The sequence below is a fragment of the Palaemon carinicauda genome, chromosome 30 (assembly GCF_036898095.1).
Source record: "Palaemon carinicauda isolate YSFRI2023 chromosome 30, ASM3689809v2, whole genome shotgun sequence".
Taxonomy (NCBI): domain Eukaryota; kingdom Metazoa; phylum Arthropoda; class Malacostraca; order Decapoda; family Palaemonidae; genus Palaemon; species Palaemon carinicauda.
In genome coordinates this window covers 61142405-61162172 of record NC_090754.1, presented here as the reverse complement: position 1 = coordinate 61162172, position 19768 = coordinate 61142405, and the positions used below count along the sequence as shown (strand labels likewise).

Genomic DNA, 19768 nt, shown 5'->3' with positions numbered 1-19768 from the left:
TTTATCAAGCTAAGTTTGATTTAAATGTTAGAAATTCTTTTATTTTTTGTTGATCAGTCCCCAGGGTGTATGCTGCTAGTGTCAGGAGGACTCTGATCTATGTCAGCTGAGTTATCAGGTTTTGCTGGAGTGTAGGGAACCCATGGCTTTTGATCCTCACTCGTTCTGTTCCTCTTGTAGAGGCATAACTGTTCGCAGTCATCCCCGTGTCGCTAGTGTATTTCATGGTCTTCGGTGCGGTGGCAGGTGTATGCCCTGAAGGGGAGTAAACATATGAAGCATTCGTTTGGGTTGGACTGGGCAAAGCCCAGGAAGACTCTGTGGAAGTCTTTCGCTGTTCTTTCTCCTCAAGGAGTGCCGCTGCTGCTGTTTCGCTCATGCATATATCCCTTGATCAGTCCCCAGGGTGTATGCTGCAGGTCTCAGGAGGACTCTGATCTATATCAGCTGAGTTATCAGGTTTTGCTGGAGTGTAGGGAACACATGGTATTCACCATTCTCCTTTGGAGGCTGGAGACTGCAACTTTGACTGTGCAGGCTACTGACAATGAATTTGACTTTAGGAAGGCTTGGTCTTCTTTTGCTCTTTTAGGTAGGCCCTCCATGGCTTTTGAGGGAGTTGAAACCTAAGACTATCTCTCCCCTGGTACCTCCAGTGCATTTTGTGTCTCACATGTCCCCAGTGACTTCAGTGTTGAAGGACGTGGTGGTTGCCCCTGTGTCAGGGATCCTGTTGGTTCCTTTAAAGGTTAAGGGTAAGTCTGGTGAGGTAACCCCTGACCCAGCTGGTAAGGTGCTTTCCTGTGGACCCTGTGACCATAAAAGGTAAGAGCAAAGCAAAATGGAAGGTAAAGTGTTCTGTTGCCCCTATCCCTGGTGTTACCCTGACCTCTAACCCAGTGCCTGTGACCTCTGCCTTTTCCCTGGTACCTGTTGCCCATACCCTTTTACCAAAGGGTCCAGGTTTTGCTCCTCCATCAGTGTCAGTGGTTAGGCCTCCAGCCTTGTGAGTGTACCTTCCCGGTGTGGCTCCTGTTGAAGCAACCCGTGTGGTTTCTCCCTTCCCTAGAGTGATCATCGACAGTTGCTGAGACCTCGACCGCTCTGCTGGAGAGCCGGAGCGAGATCTAGGAAGAGGAAAAAGAGTGCCCATTATTCTTCCTCCTCCTCCTCCTCTACTCTGGCTCTTCTTCTCAGATGAAAAAAAAGAAGATGGTAAAGAAGTCCAGGGAGGCCAGCCATAGTTGCAGGGATAGGGCTCTCATAACACCACCTCTCTTTCAAAGGGGTGGACAGCACCTGTGTGGTTTCCAGCACGGGTTGAGTCCCGGCTACCAGCTGGAACACAGGAGTATGGGCCTTTACACTCTCTGTTCCAAGGTTGATGGAGGAGCTTTGACGGCCTCCACTTCCCTTACTTTCAGGACCTTGGACACCTCCTCCCTTTAAGAATGTATGATCTCTTAATTTGATAGAGAGAATGGTACCATTTGAGACCATTCTATCTTCAATCCCTCTCCACCTCCTTACCCTCTGTCTTAGTCTTTTTTTTTCTTTGTTTCTATATAAATTGGTGTCTTCCATAAATTAAACCCAAAGTTTGTGTAAGCTTTGTTCTACACCACCATTGGTTTGAAAATCATAATTTCTGTATAATTACCCCTCCATCCTAAATGTGTCATAAGCTCATGTGCTAGGCCTTGCTGCTACACACTGTGGCACATATTCTTTGGACTATTCCCTTCCCTTAAGCTCACCATATAGCCACCTTCACAGTCAAGTTAAGGCAGTTATCTACAATATGAACAGGTCCTTCTTAGATGAAAAGGCAAATAAAGCACCTATACTGTCATCCTCAAAAAGCAGTTGCCATGACAGGTATTGCTACCAAGACAAGTGAAATAACAATCAGAAGAATTTGCTCTGCATTTAAGGGGCCTGGCCAGAATGCCAATATATTGGGGTATAGGAAGAAAAACACAAAATCCTGAAAAAATTCACTGAGCTTTGTATGGCAATGGAGAATGCATATAAAAATATTTTGTCAAAATTTCATAGTTATAGGGTAATTAGTAAAAGTAACTTGATAAACCAAAAACATTGTTTCCTACAAGAAAATGCAGTATTTATTGTTATCGTAAATTTTAATAATTATTACATTTTAATGTAAAAGAAATTGTGAACAAGGGCATCTGTATAGCTTCCACGAGTCACAAGACAATATGTTACACGGTAAATTACACCATTTGCCCTTCAGTCCTACCACAAACCTCATAGAGAGTACATGTCCGAGTTTAACCTCTGACATTCACTCATTTTTACTTTTGTTTTCCTCGTTTTCAGCAAGAATTTCATCTTTTGTAAGAGGAAAAGACAATTTCATCATCTTGCTAACATAAGGAAGAAGGAAATTTGCTCTATTTAGAGTCCAGAAGAGGGTAATATCGGTAGTGACGCAGAGAGAGAAAGAGAGTGGTGTGGATGGAGGCGCTGCCGCCTTGCCTGACACGAGCGAAAGAAGCAAGATATTGAGCAAAAGGATCTTCATTTATGATTAAATTATGATAAATGACTTAGTTTTCATTTATTAATATGCAAAAAGGAACATAAAATTCACAATAATCAGGATTTATTGATATTGTCTTTGTAAAAATACGAAGAAAAACTTTGAATGCCCTTTGACCTTCATTCATTTTTACGTTTGTTTTTCACGTTTTCGGGAAGAATTTTAACATTTTAAAGAGGAAAAGACAATTTCAACATCTTGCTAACATTAGGAAGAAGAAAATTTGCTCTAGAGAGAGAGAGAGAGAGAGAGAGAGAGAGAGAGAGAGAGAGAGAGAGAGAGAGAGAGAGAGAGAGCTTTGCTTTCAATATTAATATCCAAAAAAGAACATAAAATTCATAATAATTAGGAGAGAGAGAGAGAGAGTGTGTGTGTGTGCGCGCACCTCTTTGTAAAAATACAAAGAAAAACTTTGAACGCCCGTATCTCTAAACTACTTATTGGCCTTCAAATTCTATCTTCTCCGTTAGTTTTAAAGATATACATTGAAATTTGGTATATAACTTAGAAAGACATAAAACAATCAAATGTTGCTCCTTTTCCCAATTTTTTTCATATTTTTTTCTTAATTTTTTCCCCCGATTTTTTTAAGGTTTATTTTTTTTAACATAATGAAAAAATTCACATCTAGCAAAAAAAAAAGACTTTTAGAAAATAAACTCCTCATTTTCTTGGTTTACATCAGGTCTATTTAGGGTAGTAATCCCAGGTCTTAATAATAATTATCAAGGGAGAAGATAGAATTTGAAAAACACTCATTTTCAAAATGCATTTAAGGCTTGCCAAAACACTGTATTGCAATTAAATTTCAACATATGGCCATTTCATTTACAGGATAATTCGCCCTGGCGTCGCAAAACCGAAGGTCAGAGGTAAAAATCCTATGCAGTTTGAAGATGTCCTAAGTCACCTTATTAAGTGGTATGAATGTCATAGTCCTCTCCTTAAAAAATACCATTAGCCAGTTGGCCCCCTTAAACAAGCGTGTATTGAAAAAAATTCAGAGAGAGAATTATGCCTCCTCGGGAAACCTCCATTAGAGATAAAGGGATATGTGGAGGTGTAGGTCCACTACCCTGTCTTCCATTTCTGGCTGCCTTGAGTTAGCAGGGATTAGAATGTCATTCTTCTCTGTCTTGTAAAGAAACAATGTCGGTACCTAAATAAAACTCAGAACAGAGTCTCTTGCTCAGCACTTGGAAGAACATAGTTCTTGCTTCGTGAGATGATCATTTGTGCTTATCCAACAAGAAGTTGGAAAGACCATCCCTAGCTTGAGTGTATGCAGCCATAGATATTGATTTGCCGTAACTTTAAAGAAGAACCTGTTCAGTAGCACCTGTCCTGGGATAACTTTACCCTTTAGTAGGTAGCTACTCAACAAGTTATGTTAGGAATCTAGCTCCCGCATGGGACATGAAGCATCTCATCCAAGATAGTGGTTGCGACGTAAGTCTAGGAGAGGTAAGAATGACTCGCCTTTCTCTTTATCTTTCTTCCCCTCCCCTGGGGTGCAGCAGTCATTCGGTTATGTGCTGGACTGAATGCTAGACTCGTGTAATCCACATGATCAAGTACTGTAACTTCTTTATTGACAGTTTTTGAATTGAAGCATCTTCTCCATGGATGGAATGCATTCAAGTTAATTTTTCGTAATGATCATATACTCCGACAACATATCCTTATGGATAAAGGTTCTTACATCACCATATATCAGTCACCCTGGTAGGGACCTTGCCTAACACTGTTACAGCTTCATGCTCAGGCTGTTTAGTTGACAGGAGTCATCACTTTTACTCCTGTACACGACCAAGGTGCTTTGATTTCCCGAGATAGTAAACCAGTACGATGGTTCATTTTCAATAAAATAAAAAAAGAATGCAGCCGTTTCTAGTCCACTGCAGGACAAAGGCCTCAGACATGTCCTTAATCCTGCCTGGATTCTGGGTAGGTTTCATCACCATGCTGGCCACTGCGAATTGGTGTCGGTGGGGGTCTTTAATCTAATCACTTACAGCAAACCGACCTAATACGTCTGGCCACTGACTTGAACAGCTTTGGTGTTCATGGCGATACACAAACCCTTTCACCACGTTAAGGTATCCCCACTCAGAAAGGGTTTGTATTCACTAAGCAACAGATTGTGAATTGTAAAGTAAATTATATTTTCCCTTACTATACAATCCTGAGTCCTTTGTTACACTGCGTGCCTCAACCACCCTGTAAGTCCTAGGTCTATGGTCAAAGCAAAGGATGTGGTGGCTGTCGGGTAAGCTTCATCCTCCAACAGCTACAACCAACTCATTAAAGAGTTTACATAGTCGTTTCCAGTTTTGCCAAAATCATACTCCTGTTAAAACTCAGTTTTGTATATTGTATATTTGTATATTGTAGTTATTGTGATTTGAAAGATGTGCACGTGTTTAGGGGTATGGCTACTGCTATGTGTGATCATTATTTGGTTTAAAGAAAATTACTTGTGGCAAAAGAGTGGGGAAATAGAAGGGGTGGGTGAAAAAGGGAGGTAGTGAATAGTGAAGAGTTGAAAAAACCAGAGGTAAAAAGTGAATATCCAGAAAGGCTGGAAGTGGCATATGTAGAGTGAAAGTGAGAGAAACTGGTGATTTAGAGGAGGAGCGGAAATTAGTAAAAGAAAATTTTGTTGAGATTGCGATTGATGTGTGTGGCAAGAGGATTGTTGGAGGCAACATGAGGAATGGTAGTGAATGGTAGAATGAAGGAGTGAAGATGGAAGTGGAAGAGAGAGAAAGGCCATTTGAAGAATTGCTGCAGAATATTAGTGTAGAGAAGTATGAAATATATAGAGAGGAAAATGTGGAAATAAAATATAAGGTAGCTGAGGCAAAGAGGGCAACTGACTGGAGGTGTGGTCAGGGATTGGGTAGTTCATATGAAGAGAATAAGAAGTTTTGGAAAAAAGTGAAGACACTAAGAAAGGGTGGATCAAAAACTGAAGAGACAGTGAAAGATGAAAATGGAAGGTTGTTGAAAGGAGAGGAGGCAAGGAAAAGGTGGGCTGAATATTTTGAAAGGTTGCTGGATGCTGAGGATAATAGGGAGGCAGATACAATTGCTGTTGTAGGTGTTGAGGTGCCAGTGATAAGAGATGAGAATGTGAGAGATATTACAAGAGAGGAAGTAAAGAGAGCCCTAGATGAAATGAGCAGGAAAACCTCCTGGTATGGATGGCATGAGGACTGAGATGTAATGGAATGGGTATGACTGTACTCGAATGGTTGGTTGAGATTGTTTAATATACGTTTTATGTTGTCACTGGTACCAGTGGATTGGGTGTGTGCATGTATTGTTCTGCCATACAAAGGTAAGGGAGATGTGCATGAGTGTTGTAATTCAAGGGGTATTAGTTTGTTGAGTGTGGTTGGAAAAGTGTATGGTAGAGTGTTAATTAATAGGATTAAGAATAAAATAGAAGATGCAATCTTGAAAGTGCAGGGTGGTTTTAGAAGAGGTAGTGGATTTAACGATCAGATTTTACAGTTAGTCAGATATGCAAGCAATATTTAGCAAAAGGTAAGGAGGTGTATGTTGCATTTATGGATCTAGTGAAAGTTTATGATTGAGCTGATAGGGAAGCAATGTGGAATGTTATGAGGTTATGTGGAATTGGCAGAACATTGTTGCAAGCAGTGAAGAGTATATACATAGGCAGAAAGCTTGAGTTAGGATAGGAAATGAAGTGAGTGATTGGTTTCCAGTGAGAGTGGGACTGAGACAGGGATGTGTGATGTCATCATGGTTGTTCAGTTTGTTTTTTATGATGTTAGAGAGATGAATGCTTGAGTGCTAGGTCGAGGATTGAAACTGATAGATGAAAGTGATTATGAGTGGGAGGTGAATCAGTTATTGTTTGTGGATGATACTGTATTTGTTGCAGACTCAGAGGAGAAGCTGGATCGATTAGTGAAAGAGTTTGGGAGAGAGTATGAGAGAAGGAAGTTAAGAGTTATTGTGGGTAAGACTAAGGTTATGAGATGCATAAGAAGGGAGGGTGGTGCTAGGTTGAATGGAGAGTTACTTGAGGAAGTAGGAATGAATTTAAAAGAGTTCTGTATGAGAAAGTGATTGCACCAACTGTGATGTATGGATCGGAGTTGTGGGAATGAAACTGACAGAGAGACAGAAATTGAATGTGTTTGAGATGAAGTGTCTAAGGAGTATGGCTGGTGTATCTCGATTAGATGGGGTTAGGGATGAGGTAATAAGAGTGAGAATGGGTATAAGAAATGAATTAGTAGTTAGAATGGATATGAATGTGTTGAAGTGAGGTGGTTTGGCCATGTTGAGAGAATGGAAAATGGCTGTCTGCTGATGAAGATGATGGGAGAAGTACAAGAGGAAGGGCAAAGTTTGGGTAGATAGATGGAGTGGAAAAAGCTCTAGGTGATAGAAGGAGAGATGTGAGAGGCAAAAGAGCATGCTAGAAATAGGGAAAAATGGCTAGCAATTGTGACGCAGTTCCAGCGCTGAGGCAGCGGCATTAGGGGACTCAGCATAAGAAGCTTCATTTTTTGTAGATAACAGGGGAGGGTTGGCTGTGGCACTCAAGTAGTACCAACCAAACTCGGTTGAATTCCTTGTCAGGCTGGGAGGGGCGAAGAGAAGAAAAGTCACCTTCTCTCTCTCTCTCTCTCTCTCTCTCTCTCTCTCTCTCTCTCTCTCTCTCTCTCTCTCTCTCTCTCTCTCTCTCTCTCTTTTTCTAAAGGTTGGCTACCCCCAAAATGTGGAAAAAGTACCTTGGTAGGTAGATAGATAGATTTGTAATTTTGTATGTTATATAAATTTTATGGGTTATTAATTTTTTGTTATCCAATTTCAGATTTTTCTGCTGTGAATAAAAGGCTTGGAGAACTTTGGGCTCTGGTTCCTACCTCTCAAAAATATGTGAGTTTTTTTTTTAATTTGGAAATTTTATATTATCAAACTATATCCCCTGAGCATTAATCTTCACAGCAATGTATCACTTATAGTGGATGTTTTGTGTCTCACTGTTTGACCTCAGCTACATTTGGTGTCATCTGTTAGAGTCCAGAAATGACTCATTGGTTTTATTAGACTTAATTTCTCATGATAATATGATGTAATGATAGTTCAAAGCAGGAGTATTCCCATAGGATGATAGTGCTGTCAGTGCACCTCAAGCGATGTAGTGTAGGCCTTACTTGAGGGTCTTTGTAGAATTCCTTTGGTCCTCAGCTGCATGCCTTATATCCTTTTAATTTTTCTCTTTTCCCACTTCTTTTTTTCTTTTTGCTGTCCAACCTCTTGTGTCTTACTTGTTAGCGCAACTGGAGGGCTTTCTGAAACCCAGTTGCGCACTTTGGCACTGAATAGTCTCACAGGCTCTAAAATCAGGGGCCCAAATTCATAAATCCAATCCAATCCAATTCAAAGCAGAAATATTGATAAAAGAAATTTCAAGAATAATTAGTCTTGAGAAAATTTTCTAATGTACAAAATTGTTTGATTCATTCATTAGTGTACAAGTTGTCATTTCATGGCTGAAATTTGTACCCCTAATTCAAGATAAAGCATTTGAGCCTCCTAAACAAAGTAAAGGTATTGATGCTCAGCAAGGAAACCTTAGTTTTTCTCAACCTATAATTGTTCTGACACATGAAAAACTTGGCTATTTAATAGGGTATTACTTTCGGCGCAGCTGAAAGACGAGCCATGATAATTTTAGTGAGGGATAACTACCCCATACACCAGTTAGCGGGTGGGGGGTGGGGTAGACTGGCTACCCCGCTCACTCACACCTCTCGGCTGAGTAACCACTTTACTTTTTGGCTCGGTAGAGGACGGACATGCTGCCCTTCTCTCCCGCAAAGACTGGCCTTGATGTTTTTTCTGTTTATTCTTTATTTTTATTTTTTGTTTTTCTTGTGTTTTCATTTATCTTGCATATATTTGAGTGTATATATGTATAAATGGAAATATACGTTGTTAGATACGTGTAACTTTAATTGCTTTTGACGTCGTATCCAACTGCCCCCGTCGTAGGGAATTGTCATTGCTGCCCTTCCCTGGGACTGATGGGCGGCAGGTTCTCAACACTGCCGTGTGTTTGTTTCATTACAGAATTAAAGTGTATAACAGTTCAGCTCCCTTTCGAGGAATTATCTTACAAGGAGGTGACTTATTCCCCGATTAGTCTATTTTGTGCTACGGAGCATGAATTGTAATTGATAACAACTTCCTTTTTTTTTTTTTCTTTCTTTTTTTTCCACAGGTAACAGCGACGTAGAACACAAGGCTGAGTGCAACGGCCGCCCTGTTCGTTATCCTGTGCTCCATGTGGTAGCTCGTGAGCTGCCTTCATTACGAGGTAGCATTCGCTGTCAACCTTTAACTTGATGTTCCTCCTCTGAGGGGAAATTCTCTCTTTCTCTCTTGCAAGAGAGAGAGAGAGAGAGAGAGAGAGAGAGAGAGAGAGAGAGAGAGAGAGAGAGAGAGAGAGAGAGAGAGAGGATTTTTGTTTACGCCTATGCTTTTTTCCCATAGAGCTGGGAGAAAGCTTTACTTAGGCTATGTCCTCTTGCGGGAGGACTTCTCTCTCGTTCGCGAGAGAGATTTTTACGCCTACGCTTTTTTCCCATAGAGCTGGGAGAAAGCTTGCCTTAGGCGATGTCCTTCTTTGGGAGGACTTCACTCTCGTTCGCGAGAGAGAGATTATTAAGCCTACGCTTTTTTCCTATAGCGCTGGGAGAAAGCTTGTCTTTGGCGATGTCCACCTTCGGGAGGACTTCTCCCCGTTTGCGAGAGAGATATTTTACGCCTACGCTTTATTCCGATAGAGCGGGGAGAAAGCTTGTCTTAGGCGATCTCCTTCGGGAGAACTTCCCTCTCGTTCGCGAGAAATAACTTGTAGGAGCTTGCTGATCCACCAGGAGCGGTGGCAGAGCTTTCTCCGAAGCAGGTTATCCCTTTGGGTGAACGAGTCTCTCGTCCTCAAGAGAAGACCATCTCTGGGCATCGGTGGTCCCCTGTTACGCTTATAGTTCTCCTTCAGGGGAGGAGCGAGAGCCTTCTCTTAAGCGACATTCTCCTTCGGGAGAACAAACCTCTTATGCGGAGGTGTTATCTTGAACCTTCGTCATGTTGATCCTGCGGGGTTTCATGACAGTAAGAGTCCTTCGGGTTTCAGTTACGCTAAACCTTCGGGCTCTCGTAACAATGGTAACGTTGAGCCTTCGGGAACTTGTGCCACCAATCACGCTGACCTTTCGGGGTCTCGTGACAGAGGAACCTCGGTTCCTCGTTACGCTGATCCTTCGGAGTCTCGTAACATTAGTTATGCAGAACCCTTCGGCTCTCGTAACTTTAAGTCACTCTGACACTTCGGTGTTTTTAGACAGGGAAACTTCGGTTTCTCGTTGCGCTGATCTTTCGGGGTCTCCTAACATTAGTTACGCTGAACCCTTGGGCTCTCTTAACTTTAGTCATTCTAACACACCTGTGTGTTGTGACAGGGAAACTGCGGTTTCTCGTTACGCTGACCCTTTGGGGGTCTCGTAACATCAGTTACATTGAACCCTAGGGCTCTCATAACTTTAGTCATTGACACTTCGGTGTTTTGTGACAGGGAAACTTCGGTTTCTCGTTACGCTGACCTTCGGGTCTCGTAACATTAGTTACGCAGAACCCTTGGGCTCTCGTAACTTTAGTCACTCCGTCACTTCGGTGTTTAGTGACAGGGAAACTTCGGTTTCTTGTTGCGCTGACTCTTCGAGTTTGCGCAACACAGTTCACGCTGAACTTTCGGGTTCTCGTGACCTGAGTCATTCTTTTTATGACTGAGAGTTTTCAAACTCTCGTTGTGTTGATCGTTCGCGCTCACACAACACAAACTATCGTGAACCTTCGGGTGAGCGTAGCAGTGAGTTCTCTCATCAACCTGAGAGCTCTCGAGCGCACGACCAAGTTGGCGCGCACGACCGACTTGGTCGCACGACCGTCTTAGCGCGCAAGCAAAATGGTGATCATGGCGCGCTGGTTCATCCTTTGGCGTGCCATATGCGCGAACATCCTGTTGCTTGCCATGCGCGCGAACATCCTGTGGCGCACCATGCGCACGAACAACACACTGCGCGCCATGCGCGTGAGCAACCTCATGCGCTCCACGAGCGCGAAAAAGATGCGCGCAATTGGGAAGGGCACGCGCACGAGGTCCCTTCCGCATACCAACAGTTCGGCGCAAGAGCAGCGCACACGATCGGATAAGGGGGCACGACCATATGGGCGTGTGCACACGATCGGATTGGAGCTCACGACTGTATTGGCACGCGCGCACGACCATATTGGCTCGCACGCATGACCAACTTGGCGCGCACGAACAACGAGGTGCACGCAATCGGTTGAAGTGCACGAACAACTCTTATCATCCTTCGGGGTCTCACGCTGAACCTTTGGGTTCTCGTGATCATAGCCATACTTACATGACAGTGTGTTCATGAGTGCACAAGAGGTTTACTCTCATGACAGAGGGTTTTCGAACTCTCGTACCGTGAATTGTTCGTGCGCCCATCGTCATCAAGAGTTTTACTCTGATGACAGAGGGATGCCTGCTGCCTAAGGGTTTACGAATCTCTACAGATAACTATGACACAATTTCTTTGGGTCCTGGTCACATTTCACAATTCCTGGAAATTCCATCAGGAATCAGCGACAGAGTTCCTACGGGTTCTCGGCACAACATCCCTTAAGGTCGTGAGAAAGGAATTCACAAATAGATTCTGAGCCCCTAGGTTCTCATCCGAATCTCTCTGTTTCCGCGATCCAGAGTTTTCTGAAAACTCTATGGTCGACCTCCCTCCCCCTCTACGGGATGGGCCTTCCAAAGGTGTGACTTGATACGTCACTCTACACTCCCAGCTGATTACTATATCAGCTAGCCTGGTTTCGCCAGCACCGATCCTTTCGTTTTCGGACGAACCACCGTCATCTTTCCTCCACCTTCCCAATTCGAGTGGTTTGGTTAGCAGACGGAAATGAGCGGGGAATGAAATTCTTTACATTGCAGTTCATTTCCCCTGGCAGGCCTTGCCTGATTTAGACAGTAGTTTTCTCACTTTCGAGAAAGCGTTCGATGGCAACCCCTTTAAGTAAGTGGTCGATGGCAATTATGTCTGGCCTTCTTGAAGCAAACCTCCACATACGAGACTTCACCTTTTTTCTGGAGACTCGTGCCTGAGACAAAACTGCGAGGTTATTGTCTTAAACTCGGTTCCACCGTTTGATCGAGGCAACCTCCCCCGTCATTATACCCTGGGTATAACGACTTGCCGTTTTACATGATAATCTTTCGAGACTTTTTATTCTATCCTTACAGGGTTATTGTTTCAAACAGTTACAGTGAGCCCTCGCTACTTCGCGGTTCGACCATCGCGGATTCACGACTTCGCGGACTTTTTCATTAAATACGGCATCCGATTTCATCAGAAAACCACTATTTTGGGGGGAAACATCATTTTATTCTAGAAAATTGCTACTCTCTAAATAGTTAATTGCACATTAAGAAAGAGTGTACTTTTGTTTTTAAATTTCGGGTGTGTTCTAAAAATCAAGTATTGTTGACTTCTTTTTGTTTTACATTTGGGTGTGATCAGATCAGCTGACATCTAGCTGCCGGTCTGAAGAATATGCGCGTACGAAGTATTGTTTATACCATTTCTTAACTTATTCAAACCATCTATACAGTTGATATTACATAAGCACCAATGTGTTATAACCTATCATATTTTTTGGTTTATTACATTTAAAACAACTCTCTCTCTCTCTCTCTCTCTCTCTCTCTCTCTCTCTCTCTCTCTCTCTCTCTCTCTCTAAGAAATAAAACCTTAGTTCACATATGGCAACTTGAGTTTAAGAATGAAATTAACATGAATATTGTTAGTTGTGGCGATCAATTCCTCACTTCAGGAGGTACAGGAAACAAAAACATGGCATTCGATTACAACAGCAGATTCTCTCTCTCTCTCTCTCTCTCTCTCTCTCTCTCTCTCTCTCTCGTGTTATACAATAATTACAAATAGATGAAGAAACCAAATCGGTTTTCTTAAAGTGTCAATTAAATACAAAACAAAAAAATTATACCGTGTATACATCCATTTCAATCATAGCTTAAAATACGGTATCCGATTTTGTCAGCAAACTACTATTTTTTAGGAAACACCATTCTATTCCAGAAAAATTTTACTCTTTAAATAGTCAATTGCGCTATAATAAAACATGCACTTATGTTTTTAAATTTTGGGTGTGTTTTAAAAATCGAGTATTTTTTACTTCTTTTTGTTTTACTTTTGGCTGTGATCACATCAGCTGATGTCTAGTTTCCGCTCTCAAGAATATGCACGGTACGAATATATTAACAAAGAATTGTTTACTGTACACCATTTCTTAACTTATTCAAACCATCAATACAGTTAATATTACATAAGCACCAATGTGTTATAACCTATCATATTTATTATTTAGTACATTTAAAACCATTCTCTCTCTCTCTCTCTCTCTCTCTCTCTCTCTCTCTCTCTCTCTCTCTCTCTCTCTCTCTCTCTCTGTCACATCGAACGTAATAAGCGGTAACTTAATTTTTCGATGACTTTAAAAATGGCCTAGTACTTTCTTCTTCTTTTACCTTTTTTGCATATGGTGAGGTGGGTACAAGTTGACTTATAACTGGAGTTAGGAAAAGTATTTTGGATATGGAAAGAACAATTATCTTTCGTAACAGTTTAAAATTATCGTAAATTATCATTCTGTCATTAGCGGCAGTTTGCTATTGTGGATTATTAAACGCATAAGGGAAAAAAAGGTTTCCAGCTTTGCTACGAATTTAGGAATTTATATGGATACGATAAGTAAAATATTTGTAATAACATAATGATTACTAAATGTTTGTTATATCATTAGTTATCACTATTAGCATGTGTGTTTAATGCGTCCGTTTGTTTATTAAGATCGAAGATGGAGCGTAGACAAATGGAAGGTTTCCGTTTCAGGCGGGGTCATAAAGAAAAACATTATATAAATGGCATTCATTTCATTTATTTGGAAGTTCTAAGAAAAATTAAGTAGAACATTGGTAATAACAAAGTCAACATGTTATCAATACTTGGTAAGATTGCTGTCGATGCAAAACTAACCTATACACAGATGTGTAAATGCGTCTGTTTCTTCATTATGATCAGAGATAAACGTAAACAAAACATTGGTTGTCATTTTTTATCGTGCTTTTTGGCGTGTTTAGGAAACGCATGATATAATTTGTGCCTGTTTTAGTTTAGGGTACTGTAGTATATGCATTAAGTGTTCTGTACATGAAAGGATAGTTTGTTAACAGTACTACGTAAAGGGAAGGTTTTAAAAGTCTGAATACCCTGTATACATGTTAAATAAATACGTAAATATGGTGTCCCTACTTCGCGGATTATTAGCTATCGCGGCCGGGTTTGGAACCTATCTACCGCGATAAACGAGGGTTCACTGTAGTCCCGAAGGAACATCGTTAGCTGACGTTAAAGAACGATAGCAACAGCGTGGGCATCTTTTCATTACGTTACGAACATTTCAAACCCCGCCCACAGGTAAATAGACATCCGTTTTGGTGTAATGAACACTGGCTAGCCCCTCACATAAAGAGGAGGGGTAAACCAAAGGGGAAATGATCACCTTTATAACTATAGTTTGTTTGAGAACATGTTCGCTCTCATTCAAGAAAATATTATAGTTAGTCAACGATCAAAACTCTTTTGGCAGTAATGTTGCGATTCGTCGTACATACATTATTCCCACAACCGTATTCGTTGTAAATGTTTCCTAAAGGCAGAGAATACTGTACGCATGCACTAATGCAAATGGACAAGTACATATATGCGTGCAAGCGATCTTTCTGCCAATAAGGGCTATATACATCTTCCAATTAGAACTCCGTTCTTTTATGTTGTATATTTATATCCCTTTACTGAAACCAGGTTATTCAGTACATTACTTGGCTACTTTTCTGTAGCCAGACATACGGCATATACGTTCTGCCTCCTTATAGGCATATTTTCCTTTCCCCTGATCAGAAGTCTTAGTCTCCTACAAAGGCTTTGGCTGGAAACTTCTCATAAGCATATCTGTTCCCTAGTAGGGAACATTTAATATAAATGCTAGTTTACCGATCGGAGACGGAGAAATATGAACGTTTTTTGTCCTAAGAAGGAGAAACCTCAGTTACGAAAATTTCCAACGTTCTCCATCAGTTCCGGATATGACTTTTAAGTCGAACTACGCATGTATGCTTGTCATGCGTACGGTTCGGTGTTACTACTCCGTAGTAGACTTATGCTCTTTACCCACCCAACAATAGATTGAAGATATGTCTCAATTCCCTCTTGGGTTTGGTTGGAGGCGTTCGGTGATTACCGTACAGTCTCTTGCCCGGAAAGTGATCTCTATGGAGATTCGCTATTATAACATAAGCTGTACTGATTAACTGGTTTACCGTTTGGTATCGGTCTTATTCAGCCAACCACACTGGGTTAGTGGCAGTTGGAGGGAGAACAGGCTGTTCCCCTTCGTTGCAAGAACGTGCAATTGGTTACACATCTCGACATCATCTCGAGGTGTGTTTATTGCTATACACTCCCCCCTCACTGCTGGACAATCCGCGGACGATGGGTGGCAGACGAGAGCTTCTGCAAAGAGGCCGGTCTTCTCGTCTTCCCTCTGGACCTGATGCTCTCTATCATGCATCAAAAGAGAGAGGGGGGCATATGCCATACCATTCCCGGAACAGGACGATTTGGCGCCGACTCTTTGGCGCTGACGATTTGGCGCCGCCATTTTGGCGATAGACAGTTTGGCACTCATTGTTTTGGCGATGAGCTGTTTTGGCGCCAAGAAACAAACTTAAGGACCATCCGCAAATTTGTGTCTTGTTTAGTGATCACCTCATTACATTAAAGGCTCGTATGATTTGAGAATTTTAATATTAAACCAGTTATAACGATATTCAAGTCTTGTTTAGTTCTCCCTATACTATACGCCCCATTACCTAATAAGCGTCGAACAACACACGTGAAAATGTTTCGAATGATAACTGAGATGTCTGCAGAGCTGATATTAAAGGACATTTATTGTGATTATGAACAAGCAGCTTTTTCTGCAATGACATAATGTTTTCCGGATGTGGAGTTGAAAGGCTGCTTCTTCCATTTTGCACATAATATTCTTAAGCACCTGAAGCAACTTGAGTTCCAACATTTGTATAATAATGACCCCGACTTCTCAGTAAAAGCCAAAATGATCGTTAATTCATCTTTGGTACCTATTTCTCACATGGATCTTTACATCGATGCTTTGGCGCAATATTTACCTGATGAACTCCAGCCGTTAATGAACTGGGTCACAGATAATTATGTAGGAAGACCTCTGAGGAGGGGAAATGGCCGACATTCACCAATTTTCTCTACGCAAATGTGGAATATGTATAGTCGAACGATATTAGGGGAGGACAGGACAAACAATCATGCTGAAGCTACGCACAGGAAAATCTATGCAGAACTTGGAATGAACCACCCAGTTATATGGAAATTCATCGATGGCATAAAGAGAATTCAGAAAGGTCTCGATTCTTATTATGAACAACTAATGGCTGGGAATCCTCCTGCTCGAAAACGCTTAAAATACATTAAGACTGATGAACGCATTTTAACTATAGTACAGCAGTTTGATTCACGGGAACCACTGGAATAATTACGTGGTTTGGCATGTAACTATGAAATGCATTAACATGTTGGTGAAAATATTTAATTCTATTTTATTTTTGTAGCATTTTAATACTGTATTGCTGAAAATAAATAGAACTTTTTTATTTTTATGTTATTTTTGACCCATGTAATATATATAAACACACACACATATATATATATATATATATATATATATATATATATATATATATATATATATCAGGTCAGAAAATTTTCAAGCTGTCGCCAAATAGGCAAGCGCCAAAATAACGAGCGCCAAAACCATTTAGCGCCAAAGCGGCGGCGCCAAATTATCGTCGCCAAAAGATTGGCGCCAAAACGTACTGGACTCACCATTCCATCCTCGTCTGTTGGCCCGATTCAGAAAGTTACCAGCATTCACCTCTCTTAGAGAACCATCTAGCAGTACGAAATCTTGGATGGACAGAGGACAACTAGTTGCCCCCATCTGCTTGCGTCATTCCTGGTATAGGAATGTGCTTGCAAAACCACCCAGATAGTGGGCTCCTAGTGTCTTGGAATCATCTTGTATCCAACAAAGTCTTACCTTTGTGGGGTCCCTGACTGTGGTTATGCTCACAGCGGCCCTGATCTTCAGGCTCCCACTCGACCATTCCCTAGGCCCTCAAACAAGATATATTCCAAGATCGGTGGGGCGGCCTAGAGGTGTGCCTTGTTTTTCCCCCCAATTCGGTCTGGTGAAAAAGTCCTCAGCCAAGTCAGGATAAGCAGGATCTTATCAATGACTCCAATAGCTTCGCTATGGCATCCCGCAGAATGGTTCCCAGAACTTCTGCAGCCCCTAATGGAGCTCCAGTAGCTTTGCTATGGCAACCCGCAGAATGGTTCCCGGATCTTCTACAGCTCCTGACGGAGTTCCGAGGGATCTTCCTTCATGGCACGATCTTCCAAGCAGCCACATGCTAACACTTTCCTAAGCCGTAGCTTTGCTTCGACTTCTCGCCTGGGACGATCCTACACAACCCCTCTCAGTGAGGCCTTTCGCATCAGGTTACGGAAAAGATGTCTAGGCACCTCAGACACTTTTCAGCGGCTGTCTTCCAGGCGAAGTGTTCGGTCCTTGGTGACTGATGTCGTGGATGGGGATTCTCTCCCATCGATGCCTTTACTTATGCAAGTGTGAGATAACTTGTCCCCCGTCGGATCTCAACCTCCTACTGGGAACACGGATCGGGTCCTTCGGTCTCTGGAGGCACCTCTCTATGAACCGTAGGCCCAGCAGGAGATCGCTTCCTGACACGGAAGACGCCTTTTCTACTCACTTGGGCTTTTGACCAAGAGAGTTAGTATGTTGTATGATCCAACCTGTGATGTCTCCTACCCTATGAGACGGGGAAAAGTAATCCTCAGCGGCGTCCCTGAGTGGATTGCCAAGACTCAAATCCGAGTATGCTGTACCCTAGGTGCAGCCCATTTTGAATAAAGAGTCTTCGTTCGGTAACCGGAAACCCATCAACTGGGGTTTTACCCAGTGAGGAGTCTGTGGGGTTACCTTAAAAGAACGATACCAGCTCGCCCCATGTGTCTGCACTGTTGACCAGCACGGGGAAGGTCAAGAGGAGGACCTCAAGGATTTCCTTCCCCTTTGGGATCGGAAGGCAATTGAGGTTACTCATAATCTAGACTCTCCTCCATCCTATGACCCAGAGCTCGTAACGTCACTGGCGTGCTACGTCCCTGGTGTTCATGAAACTACTCTGTGGTGCAGATACTTTAGGTGGGCTTGTGGAAGCGTCAATCAACCTTCATAGCCCACTACCTGCAAAGACGTAACCCACAAGAATATGCAGACCTTTTCCATTGGTCCTGTGGTGGTCGCACAACAAATGGTCTAAACACCTCAGGCCCCTCGGTGGACAAGTAGCAGAGGGTTGAGGGCTGAGGCTACCCGGATTAGTCTAGGGTGAATAAGTAAGAATGCCTGGCTCCTTTCTTCCTTTCACCTGGGGAAAACAGCTCCGCAAGCCTCAGCTTAGCTGACGTCATCTCGCTGAAGGTAAGACCCATTTCCCTTGTGCCTCCTAAGCATAGAAGAATACTTTTTTACGTCCCTAATACCTTTAAGAGGGAGGGTATTGGGTATGTCTTTAAGAACAATAGGTTTTCTACTCGAGTTCTTATGTTAAAGACAAGCCACACTGTTAGGGCCTCTCACACACAAGCTTTTGCAGGCCGCTATCAGTGCATTACCTCATATCGATCACAGATCGAAATAGAGAGGACCCTGGGTCATGACCAAGGCCAGTTGGTGAGGTCTTCTTCCCTCCTATTAGTAAGTCACCCTAATAAATAGTGAAGGTTTGTATCTGGGTCGGAACAAATAACAAATTTGGAAATAATTTGTATTTTTCCTAATATACAAACCTGGAGCTATTTATACAAATTGGCCCGCCACCCTGTTCCCCGATAAGTCCTGCCATAAAGCAAAGTGGTTACTCAGCAGAGAGGTGTGAGTGAGTGGGGTAGCCAGTCTACTCCACCCCCCACCCGCTAACTAGCGGATGGGGTAGTTATCCCTCACTAAAATTATCATGGCTCGTCTTTTAGCTGCGCCGAAAGTAATACTCTAATAAATAGCTCCAGGTTTGTATGCTAGGAAAAATACAAATTATTTCCGAATTTTTTATTTTTTCAATAATCAAGTACCCTACTTCCATGTAATACTCTGCTCAACCTAATATATCTTGTTATATATTGTTAAATTTATTAAATAATCTGTTTCTGAGATGAATTTTTTTCTGCAAGTTTTTTTATTAGTTTACTTGCTGTGCAATATTCTATTGCAGAACTGGAAGAGGCGAGCCAAACGTCTTGCTGCAAAAGGCAACCAGAAAGGTTCTATGATCAGCACCGGGAAAGCTGCAAAACAGCCAGGGAGCATTGCCCGCAGTAATTTGATCAACAAGGGAGGAGTAAAGCCTCAAGCTATTCGATCATCGAAGCCCTCGGAAACTAATCAGAATGTAGCGGGATCAACTCCTAAAATGCCAGTCTCAACCCCTAAGTAAGTTCCTAGGAATCATTTTCATTTGATATTATGGTTATATTTTTTATATTTGTGGTATTCTGCTGCCACTATGAAAATACATTGGTTCGAGGAACGATGACCATTATCATCGGAATAAGGATTACATACCATGTATGGATGAGAACCAAGAGGTAAAAAAAGATACATTTACTGTGAAATTTCATATTAACAATTTTATGTAGATAACAAAACCATCTGCAATCAGGCTAAAAAGTCTACAGTAATCTCTTAAGAATTTGTTTGAATGGTTGATGCATTTTTATATTCATCAAGCTGGGAGTTGATGAGGGTACTGTAGGTCACATACCTGGACCTCACTAACATACTCCATGGATAACAGACTTGGTACGTCTTATG

At 42.0% G+C, this 19768-nt stretch overlaps 1 protein-coding gene across 1 annotated transcript in view; it reads left to right on the top strand.

Moving 5' to 3' along the window:
* LOC137623207 (HMG box-containing protein 4) overlaps positions 1-19768 on the top strand; it is a 96842-nt gene that overhangs the window by 52711 nt on the left and 24363 nt on the right. Inside the window, exons 7-8 of the mRNA XM_068353924.1 lie at positions 7425-7489; positions 19170-19387. Of these exons, the coding sequence (XP_068210025.1) occupies positions 7425-7489; positions 19170-19387 (283 nt within the window). The remainder of the gene's footprint in view (positions 1-7424; positions 7490-19169; positions 19388-19768) is intronic.